Source organism: Pectinophora gossypiella, chromosome 3 (genome assembly GCF_024362695.1).
Source record: "Pectinophora gossypiella chromosome 3, ilPecGoss1.1, whole genome shotgun sequence".
Lineage (NCBI taxonomy): Eukaryota > Metazoa > Arthropoda > Insecta > Lepidoptera > Gelechiidae > Pectinophora > Pectinophora gossypiella.
The window spans coordinates 4,037,941-4,062,378 of NC_065406.1; the positions used below are offsets into that span (position 1 = coordinate 4,037,941).

The following is a 24,438-nucleotide window of genomic DNA, read 5'->3' on the forward strand; positions in this document are numbered from 1 at the left end:
CGTGATATAATTAATTAATAAGCAAATATTTTAATAAGGCAAAACAAAAAACTTAATAACTTTAAATAAATAACAAGTTATTTTTTTGAAAAATATTCATCATTTTACTCGCGATTACTGTGTGAACGTCCTTAACGGTGAGATATCAATATCCCCGTATAACGCCATTCTCCAATAAACTTAAGATACCCCGCACTGTGGAGAAATTCCCATAAATTGGCAACATTAGCGCGAAAGTACATGGAGCAACGGACGGAACGGAGCACATACAGTAATAAGACATCTAGTGGCCTTATTTTGTAACTATTTCACCTACTACTAGACACTAGATGGCGCTTAGCGCGTTAGAACTTCTATTTAACAACAGATGTCGCTGTAAAAAAAAATCAACTACGATTTCGTAAACCGTTACTTTATTTTGGTAAGTATTTATGTAAAGCAAGTTTAAATAAAAACAGTGTCATCTGTAAAATGTTTATTTCCATAAATGAGACTAAAACAACATTTCGGCGCACACTAACTTTGCTGCATTCTAAAATCATGATCGCAGTATTTATAAAGCTATTTTTACGATGTAACTTCTAAATAATTTCTATCAAACCCATGAGACGATCTAAACAGTAAATCATTCTACTTACACGAGAGGTACATGTTAAAATTGGAATGATAATGTTAAAAGGATTGGTGGTAAAATTGCATTTAGAGCTCAACACAAGATGATGTGTGTGTGATAGACAATTTGGTTTCTGAAGACAAATTTATTGCCGGCGGCATTATCTCACACAAATAGTAGTTTCATTGCTTTCGAAATACTATATAATAACGTCATGTCATGTGTGTATTGGGAACATCTGCAGTGTGTTGACCACTGATACTAAATAATCATTCTCGTCTAGGCCTGAAGTTATCATGTGGTAAAATGTCAACAAAATGTTTGAAATTTCGCATTCATTTTATCAGGATTATCTCCTATTTAGTTAACAAACATTAATGAGTAGGTATTCTCATTAATTAGCAAACGATTATCAACAATATTTTATTGAAATACGCAAGGAAAACTAAATGAAGTTCGATAATAAAAGACAAAATCTATATTATGTTAGTCACAATAGAATAATATCTTCCTTATACTCATATACAATTTTCTCTTCATTATCATAATACTAAACACGATTATATTCAATTTGTGTTTTAAAATTCATTACAATTTATAATAAATATATTCTTACGCTCATAGAATTAGAGATCAAAATAAAAAGTTTGTTATATTAGCAACTTAAGTATTAGTTAAAAAAAGGGATTGTAGTATTGATGATATGGCAAGTAAAGTCATGGCAAAGGGCAAAGACAGTTAAAGATAATAGCACTTAACAATATATGTTTTGTGTCAAGTGTAGCCATAATCATATTTTATTATTTTTCATACATAAAAAAAATTAAAATCAAATTTCCATTTTTGTATAGGAACTACATTTTATTATGCAATATGGAGGATTAATTCACAATAAAAAAAAAAACATAAACATAAGTACCTATTTTAAATATTGGAAAACAAAATTATTATGAAACCTAATTATTCATATGTAATGATAATTTCGATATACAATAATGTTATTGTCTAAATAATGATATAGCGTTGTCCATGTAGTAATTTAGAATTTAGAGAGCTTACCTAAAACTATATTATATGTTTTCGTAAGTCGATAGGTATACAATTATTGCGTGAGGAATTATTTTTTACAAACAAATATGTTCAATATACGAGAGAACAATTTATGACTTTTCGTTACCGTAATAATCTTCGATCATAATATTATTATGTTATAGGTTGATGGACTGTTGCCGCGTATAAAATGGAGGCGTTAACAGTGATGCGCCTCGTTTCGTTCAATTCGCGCGCCGATTTTTTATAGTTAACTCGAATAATCCCGACTTTTTCGAAATACTTAAAGAGGTACTTATACATGAGAACTGACGCGAGGACGATATTTTGTTTGTTTTTTTGTTTGGAACTCTGCATCTACCAGCAATATGATCGAAGGTAATTATAGAGAAACGTCAAATATTTATACCGGAAAAACTATGCTATGGAAGTGATACTTTTATAAATAGGAATGTATGTTGAAATAACTTTGACGAATGTCGAATATTATATAGGATGTTATCAAGTTAATGTATCTCAGTTCAGTGCAGTTGTGTGTCTTTTAAGAGTAAGTAAAACATATTACTGAATTTACTGACTGTACAATTGTACATACAAGATATCTTGTTGGTGTTACGCAGGATATAATACAGATTATTCTGAACAAGATGCAAATACCAGCTTAATTTCTGGTCCATACGTCTCATCATAAGAAGTTAGCTGCTTTTCTTTGACATTCGAAAAACTTGAAGTAAATATATTTCAAAAACAGTGAAAGTCAATCTTAGATGAGTTTTTTATACCTTGGGATAATGCCTAAATAATAATGCCTGCACACACAAACTTAATTTTAATTTAGTTTGATAGTACTAAAACTAGCTTCATCTCTGTCTTGCATTCATGTAAGAGAAGGACGGCACTATTTTTAGAGCTATCCGACTAAAATAACATTAAGTTTTGTCTATCGGCACCAATATTAACATCACTACTGCATTTATATACAAAGTAAGCTCTGTGCACATAGAAATCTAAGACAAACAACTTTAGTTCCAATAATATTCGTTCTACTACTACAAAGTACAAATAATATCAAGTCATATCATATTACTAAGGAGAAAAATTTCGAAAAATAATAGCCAATTACACGCTTAAATTTCTTTATAATTATTTATATGACCCAATAGGGCTTAAACCCATAGATAATAAAATAATCACTGTTGTGCTAGTGCCGCTACGATTACTAAAATTTATAAGATGTTTTTTTTTTGACGTGACTTATTGTAGGTTTGCCTATACTTGGCCGGACAAATGGGGAGAACTTGGGGGTCTCATTCGGTTTATAGGATACCCTTATTAACGGACTTTTATGTAATAAACGGAATCTAACATCCAAGCAAGATTCCAGCTCATGTGGAATCAGTTGAAATTGTAGCGTTACTAGCATAAGCAATAAATTTCGTCACCTGTCGGTTTCATGTGCCGTTCTTTTATAAATTTTACCTTAAACACGATATCTTTTCAGACACATTATAAAATAAAAACTAAGAAAAATATCATAAGCAATCATAAGATCCACTAATATCTAGGAATAAATAAACATTTCAAATAGGAGTAACTTTTCGACGTTCATAAGGTTGTTTCCTCGATTTTCTAAGTCTTTTATGTGCCTCTAAATAAGGTCTGGTTTGGTAAGGCTTGCTTCATAATTTAGATTTGACGTTTTATTTACTTGCATGTATTACGAGTATAAACAGTGGCGTCTCTAGCAAATTATTCAGGTGGTGCCAGACTTCAAAACACAGTTTTTTCGATTAGGCCACCGAAATATACCTAATTATTATTTATTAATAGCCCTCAATGTCCCACTGCAGGGCAAAGGCCTCTCTTCCCTTCTTCCACTCCTCCCTGTTCCCAGCTTGTTCGCGCCACCGTTTCGAGAAGCGGTCTAACTCGTCGCGCCATCTTTTCCGTGGCCTTCCCCGACGTCTGACAGCACTTGCAGGAACCCACTCTGTAGCTTTTTTGGACCCATACCTAATTAAATCTTTTAAAATGTCGTTTACGACCACCCATTAAATGTATGAGTTTTATGTGGCCGCTAAGAGGTCTAATTCACAGGGCAGGTGTGCCCAATCCAGTTACACTCCTGCAGATCCGGGGCTGCCAGCCATTGGTCCCGTCTTGGTTGATCCTAGCGCCTCCCTAAAAGCGTTCGCACCGCGCCCTAGGGCCGCCACTGAGTACAAAAACCTCGTAAGGCCTAACTAAAACGGAAAGTAATAGATTTGAGGTATTTTTTGCAATATTTATGTTATATAGCTCTTTATGCAAAACGATGGAAGGGGAAGACCAAGAAGAGCCTACATGGAACAGATTAACGAGTGAAAGAATTAGACTTTTTTGGACAAGAATGGAGAATGCTACACCGAAATTAGTGATGACGTAAAACGAGACTAGTCGCCATTTTAATTATTGAATTAATTTGAAGAGCTCACAGATTACACCTGCGCAAGTGGTCATCGTCGCATAATCTGCAACACAATGTAGACTGTGGGACGTTTTAAATCGCCTTCCATTCTTTTAAAATATTTCTTTTGTGGCCACAGATATATTGTTTGACTATTTAAAGTGCGTTTATGTAGATCGTTAATCGTCGTTTAATTTTGCATCTCATAATTGAGTCTTTGAAATGACGGGATTTAGAACGTTTATTCGTTGTAACTTATTTCATATATATTTTTTTATTAATTATTTGCTCTGCCGTGATTTAATGTATGTATGTTTTTTAAGTGTGAAAGGATAATTTTAGCCCTGAGGCAGTACATGCATAATATTATATTATCAAAACTTTTCACTTCTATTTGCCGAAACACAATCTTAACCAACTATTCGAGAACTCTATTAAATACTGAACGGAAATAAACACGCTAAAATAATAATAAGGATCGTATCTTAAACCTATTCTTCCCAAGGCACTCGTGCTATGTCGTTCCTCGAGTCCTAAAGGTGGCCGCGCACCGAGACGCGCCGCAGGGGCCGCACCCACCGACTCATTGCATTTTATATTATTATTTAATCTGTCTAGGTACGCGTTCACCTTTACGAGGTGCTCGTTTAGCGAACGCAGACGAAACGAAGGCAACAGAGCACATTCCTAAGGTGCACTAATCTGCCATAAAAATGCAGTAACAATCTCTTGTGCCCTCACCTACACAACCATCCTTTAATAACCAAGGTGTAAATATAATCTAGGTTACAATCGTGCAGTTAAATAAGTATGAAGTTACATGTGTTTATACATACTGGCTTCATCAGGGAACAGGTTGTTCGGCGCTACACATACCGGCAAACAATGTTTCACTTCAGTTTGAAAGGCAATGGAAACATTAAACACTCAGCCTATGCGACTTTTTGGTATTAAGCGCCAGAAAGGATCGTACGAAATCTTTTAAGGTCAACATATATACGCATAACGTGCTTGTATTATACTACCTTACAATGACTAGTGTTACGGTTATGTGCACATTGCAGACTATTATCTCAGTTTAAGCCGTCCATACGCATGTTCACAAATAGGGATTCTATATTTTCGTGTTCTACTAAATATTAATACATAATGTGATTGAGTATATTAAAACTAATTATACGATTACATTTGTAATATGATTTATTGTTACGCAAGAGAAATAGATGCGAAATAACGTTGTGAGTATGCACAACGTCGCATGTTGTGTACATGTGAATGGGCGACTAAACAATGACGGGTATTTTCAAGCACACTTAACAGATAAATATACAAACGCCACGAGTCTCATGCTATCCAGAATTTGGAAATGGAACGCTGGTGTCAACCCATCGAGAGGTTTTTTACGATGGCCGCGTTCGTCACGTCGTGGCTCCGTCGGTTTAGATCCTTTGCCTCCTTGGTGAGGTTGGATTCGACGAGCATCGAGTGCCTCTTGGTATTGAGATCCTTCTTCCTCCGCACGACGTCCGGGCTGTACGGGTCGGACACGCGTCTGTCGAGACTCTGCGGGCTTTGTGAGTGTTGTTTCTGTAGCGAGGGAGACTGCGGTTCTTGGTTCATATTCGGTAGGTACGTTTGGAATGACGGCCTGTTCTGTGCTGCTTCCATGATGGAACCTATTAAATAAGAAAGATAATTACTGAACTGAGTGTTTGCTTGAAATTGTTTCTAAGGGTGTTACCAGACCAATCGATCTATAGTCGATCGATGATGGAATGGAATAGTCGGTGTCTATGGATAGTTTCTACCAAATCAATTAAAGCTACCAGACCTATCGAACAACGTCGATCGATAGAATAGATTGATTTGTTAGTGGAACGGTATTCGTCGATAAATTAAAGCTACCAGACCAGTCGATCAACTCCGATCGACGTTGATATATGCTATGGATCGATTGGTCTGGTAACACCCTTACCAGTGACACTTAGGTCGATCTTGTAGGAACCGGGGGCGGCGCTTCGAGAAACATAGCGCGGATATATCATACACACAGGTTTTTATGGAACCGTTTTTAACGACAATGGCTGTTACACGCATTACTGTAATCTCCGCCGCTCCTTACCGCCGTCTTATCATAAATTATAAGATATAAATGAAAAGAATAATGTAACAAAGACATATAGATCTATTTTGTACAAAACTGTCGAACTAAGTGTCACTGGCTGGTAAAATAAATAGATACAGGGTGTTAGTGATATCGTAACGAATACTGAGGGGGATGTTTCAGGCGATGATTCTGCGTTAATATCAAGTGGAATTTTCCGTCGCAAAATTCTTGATATTTCTTTGCTTTTTTAAATTATTTTTAATTCTATACTTTTGCGATAGAAAGTTCCACTGGATAATTACTCAGAATTATCTGAATCATCCCTCAAAGTTTCGTTACGATGTCACTAACACCCTGTTACATACAGGCTCAAAACGCTCAGCGAAATATTTTTTTTTTTTAATAATGAAGTTGTTAGCACATACAGAGTTGGCATAGTTAGTACAATAACTGGAGATTAGTACCATGACATTAGCTATAGAAAAATACTGTTAGGAGATATAAATGAAGTGATGTTAGAGGACAATCACCAATATATAATCGATTCCCACCCAATAACCCTTTAAACATATGCACATTAGCAGAAATAGGAAAAGAAATCACCTTAAGTCGTGACTTGGGGCAAAATGTTGTTCTTAATGTCCTATAAACGGATTAAAACGCAGTTAGAATGGAAGTGGTTAGAATTTTAGAAACAGTATGAAAATGGAAAGTTACGAACAGGGGGTTAAAAAGGCCACATCGCAGCAATTCATCTAAAAAAGCAATGTTGCAATTTGAATAGGCAATTGTCTATTTCCAAATTCCAAAAAAAAAACTGCCTATTTCCCCCATCAGATGTCGCTACTGTTGAGTGCTCTTAAATTTTGTCAGTTCCCCATACTATTTGAGTTATCAAACATATTGTTTTGATTATATTATATTATATATAGCTATTTTTCTGCGCAGCGTTTAACTGCAAAATCATAGTGTTATTTACCATTTATTATTTATTTATTTATTCCCTAAAGATCGGAAAGAAGAAAACTTATTTTCAATCAAAACAGTATTTTTCAACTGATGACTTTTCTTTTTCGTAACTCATCCTTCAGTCACTCCACGTGGCTCCACATTTTATAGCAATTTACCACGAATTTTAGCTGGACAGTATGGAGAACTGCCAAAATTTAGGAACACTCAACAGTGCTGCCACCTACATGTGAGCTTTCTAGTTTTTATCCTCATTTCGATATTGCTTTTTGGATGAATGGCTTCCATGTGGCCTTTTTAGACCCTCGGGTCCCTTAGCGCAGTTGCAAACGAGTATGACAATCGACAATGACAGTGATAAAAATATATAGGAATGGGACCTTATGTCGATCCTAACAAATCCCATTTTTATCCATCACTGTCTTAAATTTTTAATTAAATTCGTTTGCAACTTGGTTAAGGCTCCAGGTGTCAGCAACAAAATATAGGTAAGAATGGACGATGAATGGAATGGACATAAATATACACAGGTGTATTACGAAATATAAGAACATGTCAACAAAAATCTTCCAAAGTCCAATAGTTCCATAGTCTCTGCTTACCCCGGTGGGATGTAGGTAATAAGCGTGAGTTGCATGTACGGTCACGAGCATTAATATGTATACACTTTGGTATCATGTCACATTAACTTTTTTGACAAATTATACGGGAACATTCCAATCCCAAACTGGGGATATTCCCGTTGTAAAATCTCTTTAATAGAAAGGACACTCTTGGTTTTATCTGCCTAAAAGTTAGATAATAAAGATCTTTATACATTAGTTTTGCGTCTTTTTACCGCCAGGAACTTTCCCAAAGTGGAACACTGAACACTGATCAGAATGTGATTTGACTGGATGTGATGTGGTGTGTGATTGATGCGAAAAAAGATGGTTACATGGTATACACTATAGTAACAGCCTCCGTGGTCTAGTGGTTAGAGCGTTAGGCTCACGGTCTGGAGGTCCTGGTTCGATTCCCGATGGGGACATTGTCGAAGTCACTTTGTGAGAATGTCCTTTGTTTGGTAAGGACTTTTCAGGCTTGAATCACCTGATTGTCCGAAAAAGTAAGATGATTCCATGCTTCGGAGGGCACGTTAAGCCGTTGGTCCCGGCTATTAGCCGTAAAAACACCTCCACCAATCCGCATTGGAACAGCGTGGTGGAGTATGCTCCATACCCCCTCAGGTTGATTAAGGGGAGGCCTATGCCCAGTAGTGGGCAGTATGGGACGTATATAGGCTGTATATAGGTTGATTGAGAGGAGGCCTGTGCCCAGCAGTGGGACGTATATAGGCTATTTATGTTATATAGGCTGTTTATGTACACTGAAATGTAAATCCTCTCACACGTAAGCGCGGAGCATCTGTCTCCCTCGGACTTACGCGGTAAGAAGGAGATATTTGGAGTGTCCAGGGAGCCGCAGGCGGTGACAAGAACTTACGCGCGGACTAAAGAACTCACCGAGTGTACGCACGAGCCACGGCGTGTCAGCTTGTTTCTGATTCATAGCAGTCTGCATCTCATTCAGCGCCGTGTTCAATTGATGACTTAATTCCTGAAATTAAATTACTAATAAGAGACTTTCCAGGCTACATTTCCCAGAACAAAATATAGATGGCGCTGTACAGATTTAACGTGATAATTACCTCATTTTATCATTGCTCACAGTACATATTTGTTTTTTGCTCCATATTCGGAATAATACGTATAGAATTATATTACTTCTCTTTATTTTGATCAGAATAATAATGGGTGGAAGATGTGTTGTGCCTGGGTATAACAACAAAGATCAGCATTTATAGTGTGTAAAAAATGACGGTTCGAAGTGTTACCATGTTACCTACTGAATATATATATTTGAATTGATGAGCTGCGTACCTGATTGCTGCACTGTGCCTGAACATGAGCCAGTTTAACCTGAGCCAGCTCCAATTCCAAGTCGCGCACGCGCTGCCGCAGTCGCGCTTCTGTATCGCTTGCGCCTTCAATTTTCTCCTCGCCTTCTTTTTGTTCTGATTCTGTAATAAAAGGAATGAGGTTAAAAACTAGAAGCTCAAATGTAGGTGGCAGCACTGTCGAGTGTTCTGTACAGCTAAAATTCGAGATAATTTGCTATAAAATGTAGTTAAGAAAAAGAAAAGCCATCAGTTAGAAAAACGTAGTTTTGATTGAAAATAAGTTTTTCTAAATTTTCCTCTTTCCGATATTTAGGGAATAAATTAAATAATAACACTATGATATTGCCGTTAAACGCTGCGCAAAGGGTTATAGTCTAAAAATATAACCAAAAGAATGTGTTTGTTTACTAAAATAGTATGAGGAACTGTCAAAATTTAAGAACACTCTAAAACTAAACTGGATTCATGGATATGTCGTGGCCAGACCTTACAATTGGCCATTTCGTGATGTACTCGATCATTTAATGAAATGATCATATTTCATGAAATAGAATATCACTCGTTGGCCATATCATGATGTAGTTTGGCCAGATCAATGAACACAAAACGTTTAACGAATGAGCAACTAAATGCATGATTACTTCATGATATGGCCAAACGTTGGCAGTCATATCGTAAAATTAGTAACATTATCCACCGGTAGTGGCGCTGGTGTCGATTACGTTTAAAACTTGATTGTTATTATAATCGATGAATAAATGTAATTGTACAATTTTCCATATTAATAGTATTGATTACGTAAATAAATGAATTATTCTAAGTATAAGTAAATTCTAAGATCTGGCCACGACAGATACATCATCAACAGCCGTATGACGCCCACTGCTGGGCATAGGCCTCCCCCAAGGATCTCCAGATACATAATGGATAAGAAACTGTGTCTTTTAGTACCAGCTTTAAAGTCGGAACTCGACTATTGAGAAATCTTGACTAAATAAAATACAATTTACGAGTATTATTATCCACGTCGTCCAAGTCCGGTACCGGGGTTCGAACCTACTAAACTAATACAAAAAAAAAACTAAAACTAATACCTTCTTTGTTATCTTTCTGCGAGAGCTTGAGCGTGCAGGCGGCGCAGTCTTTAACGGTGTCCTGTATTTGATGTAGTTGTTTGTCCAACCGCGCACAGATCTCGCGATAGTCGTTAGTCACCGCCTCGAAGTGAGTCGCGTTCTTCTTGGCTTCGTCAAGCGACGTGCGAGTCTGAAGGGAATATTTAACATTAAAAAATATACGTCATTCTTCTTATCGTATAGGTTATGAGGTGGAATACCAGCCTCATCAACCCTGGTGTCAGTTATGATTGAGCCGCCAAAGGCCCCTGACATGGCTCATGTAACGATTACTCACTTACATCAGTAACTAGTAACCGGGACCCGTCGGTCCCGGTTAAGCCGTTGCTTAACGTGCCTTCCGAAGTACGGATCGTCTTACTTTTGGACAATCGGGTGATCAGCGTTCAATGTCCTAACCGAACTAGAGATCACAAAGTGTCGAACCCGGACCTCCAGATCGTGAGCCTAACGCTCTAACCACTAGACCACGGAGGCTGTTAAAAATAGAGACATCCATCATTACTGTCCTGCTGTCACTGTAATCAAAATAAACTAAAAAAACCATAGGCCGATCACACTTTGGATGGATTTTCTTAGGAATTCGACAAATACTTGTATGGTCATTGCGTGTTCGTGCGTGTACGCACGAGCCGCGACTGGCCTTAAGATTTTGATGGAATATTTTTTATTATTCTTATGATCGACGAAATCCTGCGCAGCGGCAACTGAGCGACTTAAATGTATAGCAATGTATATTCGCTAGCATCACGTCTGTCAAACGCTTTACGACACCATTATAACAAGTTTTTTTTTTTAAGCAGGTACACAGCGTCTCCGTATGTGCGCTAGTCCTATAGATCTTTTTAAAGAGTAATATAATAACAGGCATACCTAGCGTTGCATGCCAGACGAACGCTAGCTTGTTAGCACAACCCATCATCATCATCAGCCGTACGACGCCCACTGCTGGGCATAGGCCTCCCCCAAGGATCTCCACGACGATCGGTCCTGCGCTGCCCGCATCCAGCGGCTTCTCGCGACCTTCACTAGCACAACCCAATAGCAGCAAAATATTCACCCAATGTAAGCATAGACCAAGAGTTACATTACCTCGTCCAGCTGTGTTTCAAGCAACTGTTTGTCTTGTTGTAACTGTGTGTTTATTTGCTTTAACTTTTCCAGTTCTACGTTTATTATCTCCTTCTCGGCCGCCTCTGAAACGTCACATAAATTAACTAAATGAAATGAAGAATGAAGTGAAATGAAAAGAATGAAGTGAAGTGAAATGAAAAGAAAGAAGTGAAGTAAAAAATTCCATCCAAATTCCATGTAATTAATTTCGTGTTTTGACGTTTAATAAAAAGCAACTGATTTGACTAGTTGGAAACTACCCATTATGTATTGATGAACTGGTATGTATATATATATATATATATGTCTGTGATAGAGTATACAAGTAACTGTGGATACCTTTGATTAGCTTCTCGTATTCGGCTTGGTACTTTTGCAGCCGCCGTACTTTGATGCTGCACGCCAGCTTCACTATCTGCCTGGATGCCTCCTCTGCGCGACATTTCTTTGGTAGCGTCACCCTAAGAAAACAAAGGTCACTATAGAACTAACGGCCTCCATGGTCTAGTGGTTGAGCGTTGGACTTACAATCCGGAGGTCCCGGGTTTGAATCCCTGTGGGGACATATTACAAATATCACTTTGTGATCCCCAGTTTGGTTAGGACATTACAGGCTGATCACCTGATTGCCCAAAAGTAAAACGATCCGTGATTCGGAAGGCACGTTAAGACCAACGGTCCCGGTTACTACTTACTGATGTAAGTACGTAGTCGTTACATGAGTCATGTCAGGGGCCTTTGGCGGCTCAATAGTAACCCTGACACCGATGAGGTTGGTAATCCACCTCACAACCTACACGACAGAAGAAGAATGTCGATGGTTGTGTTTTCAATCACCAAGCGAAACAACCTGTATAACAATACCTGAAATATTTGTGGACACCCTCAAAGTCGAGGAGCAGCAGATCCTTCTTGGAGCGAGAGAGCAGCGCCATCGCCACTTGGAACAACGTGTCCACGCCTTGCAGCAAAAACACGTCCAAGATGTGGTACACCTGCAAAAGATGCGTCGCTTGTAGTACACAATGACGGATGAGAAGTAGGTATAAGTTTTGCGAATGAAGGGAAACTCTCCGTCAACCAATTTATATCGGGCGGCGAACTAGATTTACTTCACCCCTTTGGGTCTTACTTTAGTCTAGCCGTAAGCTGCTAAAGGGAGAGCGCGCGCGTACTGTGTTGTCTTGTCGCACTTACACGGTAAGACGGTAGTTTTAACGTAGCATATAGATACTTAGCTTTTATAGTAGCTTTTTTGGCATTTGTTTGTATTTACAAGTATCAATTTTGTAAAAAGGCTGTAAGCTATCCAAATAAAATAAAATCATCTCAAAGTGAGAGGCAAGCGTTCTACCAACTGAGCTACCACGGCTATTTTATTTTGTATATCCAAATAAAATAAATAAATCAAATGTATATAGCATAATATTTCGTTGTACGTTTTAGTATGGAGTGTCGGAGGTGAGCTGCTTTTGCATTTGCTCAAATGTAGCCACCCAAGGTACGGTACAGCACTCACAGTCTATTGAGAAGGTTGGATAAGTTTTGCAACGAGGCACGAGCCAACACGACATTGCGAGGTATAAATATGAGTTGTACTCACCAGTGGCAGCGGGAATCTCGCAGTGAACACTGTAAGGAACCATTGTGACGCGAACATGTGTGGTTCGATGCCCAGCATTTGGAAATGCGCGCGTAGGTCTGCTAGTTGTTCCTGGCAAAGAAATACATACAGGGTGTTAGCGACATCGCAACGAAAAGTTCAAGGGATGCAGTAGAATTTTCCGTCGCAAAAGTATGGAACTGAAAATAATGAAAAAAAAAACATAAATTTTGCGACGGAAAATTCCACTTGATATTAACTCAGAATCATGATCTGAATCATCACCCTCAGCATTCGTTACGATGTCACTAACAACCTGTATATTGGTGCCGATCCGAGCAACCATCAACTTAGTTTCAATTTAATTTGACAGGCTAAAACTAACTCTATCTCTTTCATGCACTTATTGTAAGTGAAGGACAACACTAGCTAAAATTAGGTTAAGTTTACGTCCGCCCGAATAGGCGTCATTGCATAATTATGTCAATAAAGATTTCAACTAAAGACTTCAACTACTTCATAATTTAAAACCCAATTATTAGAGTATATGCTTACCTCCATAAGCCTGTCGAGTTGATGCAGCCGCATGTAGAGCGCCTCGAAGCCATCTTTGTACAGCTCTCGTAACTTATAGTCGTACATCAGACGCACGAGCAGGCAGAACGCTTGCTCTTCTGGCATCTATGTTGATAAATAATAATATTACTATATTTTAGATTGTACACAATAAGTTATTAATGTTTGATATTTAAGTTATTTTTATTATATCTTATTTGGCTTATTTTTGTACAATTTACTTTTATGGAGGAGCGGAGTCTCCTGACACAGGCACTACGCTTAAAAGGAGACTCCAATCACCTTTATTATTGTAAATAGTTTCTAAGTAATACAGTATTTTATCTCAAGTGCTGTTTCCACGAACACAGTGGGCTTGAGCATTTTAGACGGCGATATGGTTAGCTATCACGTTGGTCTAACAGAAAGGTTGGTGAGGTGTGTGCTTAGTTCATCTTGCGATGGATGTACCTCTGACTACCCCTATAAGCTACTTTCCAACTAGTCAAATCAGTTACTTTTTACTAAACGTTAAAACACGAAATTACTACGGAATTTGTATGAAAAGCACACTGTGTTTTTCTATGACGTCACAACGTCATAGAAAAACGTGATGAAATATCGGTCTTATTATTACGTTTTTCTTGATTAAAATTTATAAATAAGTTAAATAGAAGAAAATGCTTTTCGTCTGTTTTAAATCTGTCTTTATTTTATTAGCTAGCTTATTATGTTGTGTTGTCATGTGGTACACGATATACTTAAAGATGAATTAGAAGAAGAAAACGAGGTGTAATAATTGCTCTAACTAGTATTCCCCCATTTGTTTTTTCTGATATTGTTCACTTAGTCGTACAAAGCCAATGTGAAAAGTGTACGAAATTGCGAAGTTATTTTTTTCTACCTGCAAAGTGTGTATGATCTAACAGGACGTCTAGAATGTTCTAGAAGATTCTAGTATATTCACTCACATGCAGCAGTAGTGTGGCGGCTAGGAAGCTGAGTCCCTGGCAGTAGCCGACCTCGATGTCGTAGACGGCGTATGCGCGCGCCATACGTAGCAGAGAGTCTTGTCCTAAACCCCCCGCCTCACGGAAGAAGTCATGCGCTGGGAATGTTCGTGCTATATCGCGTTGGATCACTGCCTCGAATGGGCAGTCCTGGCGAGATAAATGAAGGTTTAATTTAAGTTGATGCCCTACGAGTAAATCAATTTTAAAAGTCAGCAATAACAGATCTCTTTAAACAGTTCGATCAGAAAACTACAAAACAAAATGTGTACGTATTTTTGTACGAAATCGTGCGTGCACGTACGTTACGTACACAGTCAATATTCCAAGTACTATGGAAACGCGTTGGGTACGAGTAGGTCCTTATAGACCAGTGTTCCTACGTATACGCACAAGCCACACTTTGATTGCGTATTCATACGTATACGCGTCCAAAGTGCGAACGACATTTCTGTCGAACAGTTTATTTAAAATCAAAAATCACTGACATCCTATAACAAATAGACTCACATTCGGAAAGGAGATTTTCTAAAAAGCACCTGAACCGTGTTGTAAATACGTATACATTAAGATAGTAGATAGTATAAATTCGTTCCCTTAAATAAAGATGTTATGGCTGTTCAAATAAAGTGCAATATCGGTTGTACAGTGTCGTTCCACGCCGTCACATATGACAAGAAGCGCCGCGGAGACTTTTTTGCTGAGATTGGTTGTCTATTTGTTATACGAGGTCTAAGACAAAAGCAGCTCTTTTTTATATCAGAAGAACAAATAAAGAAAAAAAATGTGGTGCATACGAATACAGGGTACCTGCCAGTTCCTCACCTTGCTGATGAGCGTGCGGTAGGTGTCCATGAGCCGGTCGTTCTGGTCGACGCCCGCCAGCCGCAGCCACACCTCGCCGCGCAGCGCCTCGGGCACGCCTACGCGCACCAGGTGCGTCAGGGCGCGAGGGCGGGGGCCCGTCCAACTGACAACACATATGACGATATGTAATGTGACTACAGGAAGAGGGAGTTTAAAAGGGCCACATCCAAGGATCATTCTCCTACCCTTACTACAAGTGGGGTCGGCACAACATGTACCCATGTCCCGCTTTCGTTCATCTGTGTCAATCGTATTTTCTGTACTCACCTTTCACGACAAATCGTTCTTATCACTATCTATCCACATTTTCTTGGGTCGTCTCCTATCTCCATATCCGTCTATATTCATATTCATCACTTTCCCCGTAATATGCTTTTCATCCCTTCTCATCACGTGACCATGCTAACCTGTTGCTCCTATATCTACATCGAAGCAATTCTTTTTGGCATTGCGCACTTACTTTTATATGCGTAAATGTCTATTTTGGAGTGAAGGCTGGACGCAATATGAATGTTTTTTTTAAGAATTTTATTCGTGCATATTTATTAGTACTACCTGGTATATATTTATACATTCTCTTACTATATATACCGGCTCATATTTTTATCACTCCACGAAAAAAGAAACCCAGGGAACGAGTATCATTTCATCATCACCGGCCCATTAACGTCCCCTCTGCTGGGGCACGGGCCTTCCCTATGGATGGATAGGGAGATCGGGCCTTAAACCACCCAGTGCGGATTGGTGGTCATTAACAGCTGCTAATGCAGCCGGGACCAACGGCTTAACGTGCCTTCCGAAACATGGAGGAGCTCGAGATGAAAACTTTTTTTTTGTAGTCACACATCCTATGACCGGCGGTTGCGAAAGTTGCTTATCTTCAATAATCGTAGACCGAGCGCGTTTACCGCTGCGCCACCGAGTTCCCCGATTCCATTTTTGGAAAAAAATAGCAATGTACATTTTCGATCTTAGGTATTTGGTCCAGGTAAAAAAAAATACAAATTGTTGTAACCAATTTTTAATTCGCGGTCGCCCGCATTAATCAAAGGTCAAAGAAGCCTCCCGCGCGCGGTCGCTGACCGCGTCCTGGCGTCAGTCGCTCGCGCATCTTTGTGGTGAGCGCACGCGCGCAAACGCCGCTTGGCCACGTGGCCGTTCGTGACTGGCGCGCGTTTATTTTGTTGTGCTTGTGGAATACCACGAAATTGTTAACAGTGATTTTTGTGGCATGTCCCCACCACCGGGATCCGAACCCAGGGCCTCCGGCTCGTGAGCCAAACGCTCAACCACGGAATGCGAAGTGATAATGGAATTTTACAAACTAAACTAAAATTTAAAAACATGCAAAAACGTGTGAGATACTGTTTGGAGGGAAATGGTAGGCATTTTGAACAATTATTAAAATACAATTGGGTAGGGTATAAGTGGTTTTTATTAATTATTAATTATACTACGTAACTTGGTCCAATTTTTACATACGCCTAAACACAAAAGGAATTTATAACTTGGTAAGTTTTTATCGAAAATTTTCAGTAATTAACAACATTATTTTAGTCAGTCAGTTCTAATTCTAATCTCGTTGAAGTATGAATTATATATTTATTCGTTACTTTTAAACGTATATTCGTTCCTTAGGTACAATGTTTACTATAATAGTGTGCGACTAAATCGCAATTTGACTAGATCTTTATGTGGAATCATCTCGACTAAAGAGACTGCTATGATTAAAATACCTTCTGAGAACTTGAGCCCAGTTGACTAGCACATCTTCACCACAGTCCTTCGACACCTCGCCCGTACCACTCAGGAGTGGTTCATCCCCATCTGAAAAAACGATGCATGTAGCAACTGAATCGAGTCATATTAGAAGCCTATAGCGGCTCAATGATAACCCTAATACCTGAGAAGTCAGTAGTTAGAATAAACGTTCCTATCTTTTTATTTGTAAGACAGACAAAGTAAACAGAAAGGGAGGCTTATATATCTTCTTCTTTCTCTTCTGGTCAACGACCCGGGATAGATATTTAGGAGTCGCCGTCGCCGGATACGGTTTAGAATGACATGATGAGGTCTTTACTGACCTACGCGACAAGAAATGTGCAATATTTTATATGATAAATAGATAGACAAACCACCACTGCTCTTTTTTCCCTAAATACGTAGCATGGAGAATGCTACACCGACAAGAGCGTGGCTCTTACATTAGTGATGTGAGATAAACAATAATTATAGTATGTATGTTCTATTGTATTTATTACAATCACATACACACCTATAACATGGGAGTTAAACATAGCTGGCGGGTAGTGGGTGTATTTATACACTCCTGCCGAACCCTGCAGGGATATAGGCGTGATGCTATTGTTGTCGTTGTAGGACATACCTGAGTCCGGCTCGGAAGGCGAGGGCGGCGCCGGCGCGCTGGCCAGCGGCGAGGGCAGCAGGCTGGACAGCGACAGCGGCAGGTTCAGCCGCGAGCGGTCCAGCTCGCCCGACGTCTCCACGCTCGCCACCTCGTACTGGAGCACCCCCAGTGGGTCTACACACTGATACACCAGAAAAATACATTAATACACTGAATATCCCCTAGGTCTGCGAATAATATCATCATCGACCTCCTGTCATTATATATCTTGCATTTTCGGAGGTATGTGACCTAACCTGTATTAGGCCGGTTTTCCCTTCGCGGGTTGAAAGGTCAGACAGGCAGTCGCGACTGTAAAAAATCGGTCCTGTCAAATCTTCAGGTTAGGTAAGCGGACCCTGTGATAAACGGGATAATGCTAGGGAGTTGATGACGATCCTCCTGCCCTTATTCCACTCTATGTGGGGTCGGCACAACATGTATTCCTCTTCCATTCATTATGTCAGTCGTATTCTCAGTACTCACATTCACACACATCTCCTTCACACAATCCATCCACAGTTTCTTGGGTCGTCCCCTACCTCTATATCCATCCACATTCATACTCATCATTGTCCTCGTTATATGCTTTTCATCCCTCCTCATCACATGCCCATATCATAGTAATTAGTATTACAATTACCTCTTTGAGATTGATGTAAAACTGCTGCACGAGCGGCCTCTTCGAGTAGTACCAGAACCTCTCGGTGGGAGGAAATATTTTCACCGGACACTCGACCACCAATCTGCAAGGAAACATGTCTTTAACCACAGAACACGCCAAACATACGGACTTCGACATTGATCTTTGATTTTGCGCAATATTATTGTCAATTTCAGTGGATATATTTTTCAGTGGATAAAAAAATGATAGGTATAGCTTAAAATAAAATTAAGATAAGAAAAAATAGCCACGCATCTATATTTCACATTTGTTTGCATTGCGCACTTACTTTTACATGCGCAAATGTCAATTTGCAATACGGCTTTCTTAGATGAATTGCTTCGATGTGGCCTTTTAACCTCCCAGGAATCAGCACTGATATGTACTTCCATACCTCAAGGGGTCAGGAATGCCCCGGATGACGAGGTCGAGCGCCAGCGACATGTACGCAGGTGCGCCGTCGCCGCTGGCCACGTTGAACGCCGCTAGCGCGGACTCGCCCGCGTTCCACAGCGCGCACACTGAGCAGCCGGACCCACCTGATGATCCGCTCACCTGGACACGAATACAAATTGAATATTAACTTATCTTCTTATCGTGCCGATGGCAAACTAAATAGTATCGGCCCAAAACTTGGCAACAAGCATGGCGTTATCTGCAGCGCTCATCAGATCCTCTTGCGTGCAGGTGTTCGGGCACGCAGGACACGATGTAAGATGTTCCATCGTTAGGGGAACAGTGCCGCACTTGCACTTTAAGTCCGAGCCATCCGAGAAACCCCACCTGAACAAATTGTCCTTACTTCGGCCCACCTGAGTCCGAAGTCGATTTAGAGACATTCAAGTAAGCCAAGGCAAATCAAGACCTGGCGGAGGTCTCTCGGACGGCGAAACAAAAGGGTTTAGGAGGTGTACCCGTTCCTGCCAAATCCTTCATCTTTCCTTAGAGCGGTCACTTACACACATACATAAATCACGCCTATTTCCCACCGGCGGAGTAAACAGAGAATATGGAATTCCATTTGCTTCGATCTTGATATACTTCTCTTCCTTCCCCCACATTATCATACACGCATGATCATCATCATTAATTAAAAGCCACGCTCTTGTCGGTGTAGTATTCTCCATACTACTTTTTAGGGAAAAATAGGGCAGTGGTGTCTGACGCGAGTGGGATGGCTCCCAGAGTAGTCTATTTCATAGCCGTACTAAGACACCTGTCCTTCGCCTCTGAATAGTACTGAGAGTTACTGCTGCCCTCTGACAGGTTCCAGGTTACAGTCACTGTGAATTGCCCCTTCCGTCCTGCGTTACCGTACCAATCTCCGCCTCTGCAACCGTTCAGTCTTCACTCGTATCCCTAGACAAGGGTTGTAGGTTATAGCCCGTAGATCTGATGGTGGTTTTAGTTCGATGACATACCTATATTAGATGTATTTGGCAGCAATATTAACGCTGACACCAGCCCTCGCGGCACAGCAACTGCGCCTCGCACGATACGAATAATATCCAAGGCTTTGACCAATAGCCGTGCGAAGTCTATCCACGTGGCTGCATTCACTGCGTCTATTGGTTGAAACCATAATTCGCGCCACACACGGCGCATTTGCCGTGCTGAGCCTGCTGGTGCGCTACAAGACGAAGATGAAACAACTACTTACCATTTCAAGCAACCTCATGTCGGAATGTTTCACGCTGCGCCCCGGTGCTAGTAGGATGCCAAAGCAGCGTTCAATAAACAATCCACCTGTGGTCCCACTCTAGAACAATAAACAAAAAGTATATATATGAAAAACTAAAAGGACCGTTCCATACATGACACCCATATCACAAGTGGAATTTTCCGTCACAAAATTCATGGTTTCTTTGTGTCAATTCTAAAGCTTTACGCGAATTTTCCATCGCAAAGCCAAAAATCACAGCATGTGCATCATGAGCTGAATCATCACCTTCAGTATTCGTTACGATGATCACATACAGCTTGCATACCACTTTTCTAATCCCATCCTCTTCCAGCAGCGCGCACGCGCGTACACTCATGAAAATATCTACTATCTACTGCTTACCTGTGGATCGTCGTGGTCAGCGGGCGCGTTGTTGGTGACCTGTTGTACTGTGATCGTCACTTGTTTGTCTATGCCCCCGCGCAGCTTGAACCCGAGACGTTCCTTCGGCACGTGGCTGAATGTACCCTGAAAATGTTACATACATACGCTGACGACTATCTATATATATCCGTTTGGGGAAGTCAGAAGTACATCCATCGCAAGATCTGAAGTTTCGCATCGCAGGCTTTTTGTTTGACCGACGTGATTAGAGCTGAGCCCTATCGCCGTCTATAACGGTTGAGCTAAATACGTTAGTGAAATTGCACTTAAAATGCATTAATAACACATTGAAAAATAATAACATAACATACATAACATAAACAGCCTATATACCTCCCACTGCTGGGCATAGGCCCCCCCTCAATCAACCGGAGGGGGTATGGAGCATACTCCACCACGCTGTTCCAATGCGGGTTGGTGGAGGTGTTTTTACGGCTAATAGCCGTGACCGACGGCTTAACGTGCCCTCCGAAGCACGGAATCATTTTACTTTTTCGGACAATCAGGTGATTCAAGCCTGAAAAGTCCTTACCAAACAAAGGACAGTGTCACAAAGTGATTTCGACAATGTCCCCATCGGGAATCGAACGCGGACCTCCAGATCGTGAGCCTAACGCTCAAACCACTAGACCATGGAGGCTGTTCGAAAAATAATAATAATAAAACAGTTTATTTAGGTAAAATCTACGGCACACATATACATTTACAACATTAAAATATACACACATTATCATTCATTTAGTTGGAAAACCTAAAGGTATATGGGTGCCGCAGTTCACCAAAAAAGGGCCAGGGTTCAGTGAAAATTTACCCAGAGGGCAACACTGATTTTCAACCCACGCCTATCGGTGAAACGCGAGTACCACCGAGCACAATAAATTTTAAAAAATAAATAAAGTTTGCATTGCAAGTCCGGCACCGGAGATCGAACCGGTGCTCTGATTTGAGAAGCAAACTTGTGAATCACGACCGCCGTTGGTATAAAGCGCTTTTGAGTACTAAGAGTAGATGGTAAGTGTAGATGTGGCCTAAGGTGGAAGTAAAATGATTCTAGGGGTGGTATTAATAAACGAATCTCAGCTGAGAGTGCACTCAAGATCATGCTCAAGTCTCTGTTTTTATATAAGAACTGTCTCATTGACATGATCTTGAGGGCAGTCTCGAAGCTGAGATTAGTTTATTAATACCACCCTAGATTTGAAGACTCCAAGAATGTAACTTTTGATGCCCTTTTGACCTTTGTGGTCCAGTAATTGAGTGTTTGGTTCACGATCCGGAGGTCCCAGATTCGAATCCCAGTGGGAACATACCACAAAAATAACTTTGTGATGTGTTATGCCGTTGGCCTTGGTTACTACTTACTGATTTAAGTAGTCGCGGTTTAGTTAGTCTCACTAATAACCCTGGTAAGGGTTGACGAGGGTAGTAATGCACCTCACCACCCAAACGATAAAGGTTCCGATGCCTTCAGATGTAGCATACCTTAGCATCGCTCTCCTTAATATCCACGGTGCACTCCAGGACATGCATGAGTTGCATGGGCGCCACCCCGGCGCCCTCGGTCAGTGACCCCGTCATCGACGGCGCCGCGCTCAGCTCGCCCACCAGGGAAGACGCCATCGAGCGAGGAATGCGCTCGAACGCTTTCGCGAAGCAACCTTTAAGAAGAGGATATATTTTATTTCTTTATTTGTCAACAATAGGACAGACAAAAGAAGCGTACAATGAAAACAGACACAATTAAGCTTATCTCAAACAAAAAAAAAATCATCAAATACCTCGTATCTAAATAAATATCCCATCTGAATAACAAAGACTTTTTGAAATATAGGGTCTTTGTAAAAAAAAATATAGAGATTCTACAATTGTTATTACCTTAACTATTAATTTTTTAAACTTAAATTTTTAAGTTTCTTATTTAACCGAATTTATTGCGGGGTAACATATCTAATATTTTGAATGTGATAAAAATATACACAGTACTTAATAGTTATACTTCGTTATCAATAAATACGTAACAAACTGTGGGCGTATACTCACAAAACTAACCATTCTATGGCAATAAATAAATCGACAAATTACCTGAAAAATTACCTTTTGAAAAGTTTGTATAATCGAGTTGTAAACACACCACGACAAAACTAATAAAAGTAAACAAACGTCACGAAGAAAGTAACTTTAGAAATCGTCAAACCACAGATATTAAACCACTGACATAGAGTAAACAATAATAAAAGAAAACCACAGAGCCACTTTAGGTCTTAAAAATTGAATATCATTTATATTTTCGTTACAAATGTTTGTTTATAGAATTTGTACATACAAGAGTGGCGCGTGATTCGCAGGATACATGCGTTCCGCGCTATAACGTGAGGTTTTATGAAAAACACAAACAATTCAATCGTCTAGATAAGCCCCGGGTTATTCGGGTGCGCTTGGCGCGCCTAACGTTATCTGAGCTGGTTTGTGTACAAAATAATTCTAATATTTAGTATAAATTAGAATTTAGGAACATTGGGATATTTGAAATGTTAATCTAAAAACAAAAGCCAGTCTAACATAACCAAAAAACTAATCGCATTTCTGACATATTTTCGATTTATTATTATGAATTGAGTAACAACAAGTATGTCGTTTGACAGTTGTATTGATGACGTCACACGACCAGATCCTTCCGTTTTGACGTTTCGTAATAAACTATCACGTTTTTAAGCCGCTTTGATATAATATTCAATAATCTTTATTTACATACTATGATGGTGTACAAGTTTGTAAGTTACATATGAGTTTCAATAGTATTAACAAAGTACAGCAATTAGCTCCGTCAATACAGTTACAAATTAATACGAAACTTGATGAGCGGGATAATCGTCAAAACGGCCATCATAGTGTGCCGCTAGTTTAAGTTTTCAAGTAGCCTATTGGTATTCAAATCCTGACACGGATATCGTAATCTGTATAGGGACAGGTTACTATTTTATCGTCCATACAAAAGTTCTCCATGTTGGAGATCATAGTAACATTAATAACTGAATCGTATTGTGATTGGAAATGATTAGATGCCCGTTATCTAGATGCTACCGCGAACAGTTATCAATAATAAATAAGTTCGAAACTTCGGACCTTGTATGAAATCAATAAGCGGTGACGACCGTCGTCCATTTCTATTGAATCAGAAAACATAGACATAGCTATTACACTGTAATATCGTGGCACTATACACTGCAGGTATCACAAAAAATGTAATTTCAATCAATATAATTTAGCAAGATATAACATAGCAACACGCCTGTATCCCGGAAAGGATAGGCAGAGGTGTACGGTCACGAGTACTAATATGTATACACTTCAAACCCTGTCACATTAACTTGTTTGACAAATTAAACCGTAGGTCTCATTAAATGTCAAATATAATAATGCGATAGGGTTCTAAAGTGGGTACATGATATTGCTCGTGACTGTAGAATTGAGGTGGTGGGGTGGAAATGTGAGGTGTGAGTAAATATAACATACACAAATTCACGCTCTTAATCGCTAAAGAGGTGAACAGAACTGTAAGATCTGATAGACTTTCAGCTACTTTCGTTGACATGTTAAGTTACAAGACCATTTATATTATTTTTTGTTAAAAACATTCAGTGTGAAATATTAAGGTAAATATTGAACAGGAGGGAGTGGTCAAGCCAGAATAAGCACATTAGTGTCCGTAACACAAAAAGCGTTATCGGTGAAACAAAACTATGTCGATGACAGGACGGCTGAGTCAACTCATATTTTAAGGTTATTCAGCCGGGCTGAGGTAAAGGACGCGTCAAACTAAAACGCCAGCAAACTAGTGCCATGCCATAT

At 39.7% G+C, this 24,438-nt stretch overlaps 1 protein-coding gene across 6 annotated transcripts in view; it reads right to left on the bottom strand.

Moving 5' to 3' along the window:
* Nucleotides 1-460: 460 nt before the first annotated feature.
* Nucleotides 461-24,438, bottom strand: part of LOC126379988 (rab GTPase-activating protein 1-like) — a 47,184-nt gene continuing 23,206 nt past the window's right edge. For 4 of the 6 annotated variants that reach the window (XM_050029038.1, XM_050029084.1, XM_050029075.1 and 1 more), the window contains 18 exons: nt 22,072-22,247; nt 20,548-20,673; nt 20,143-20,241; nt 18,877-19,037; nt 18,462-18,564; nt 17,798-17,960; nt 17,148-17,238; nt 15,355-15,514; nt 14,506-14,694; nt 13,535-13,660; nt 12,980-13,090; nt 12,241-12,371; nt 11,716-11,837; nt 11,356-11,459; nt 10,222-10,393; nt 9,108-9,247; nt 8,691-8,784; nt 461-5,785 (listed from right to left, as the gene is read on the bottom strand). In XM_050029038.1, coding sequence (XP_049884995.1) covers nt 5,490-5,785; nt 8,691-8,784; nt 9,108-9,247; nt 10,222-10,393; nt 11,356-11,459; nt 11,716-11,837; nt 12,241-12,371; nt 12,980-13,090; nt 13,535-13,660; nt 14,506-14,694; nt 15,355-15,514; nt 17,148-17,238; nt 17,798-17,960; nt 18,462-18,564; nt 18,877-19,037; nt 20,143-20,241; nt 20,548-20,673; nt 22,072-22,247 — 2,564 coding nt within the window. In that variant the 3' untranslated portion in view covers nt 461-5,489. Of the gene's footprint in view, nt 5,786-6,819; nt 6,860-8,690; nt 8,785-9,107; nt 9,248-10,221; nt 10,394-11,355; nt 11,460-11,715; nt 11,838-12,240; nt 12,372-12,979; nt 13,091-13,534; nt 13,661-14,505; nt 14,695-15,354; nt 15,515-17,147; nt 17,239-17,797; nt 17,961-18,461; nt 18,565-18,876; nt 19,038-20,142; nt 20,242-20,547; nt 20,674-22,071; nt 22,248-24,438 lie in introns of all 6 variants that reach the window. The other 2 variants (XM_050029057.1, XM_050029047.1) reach the window with 2 other exon arrangements.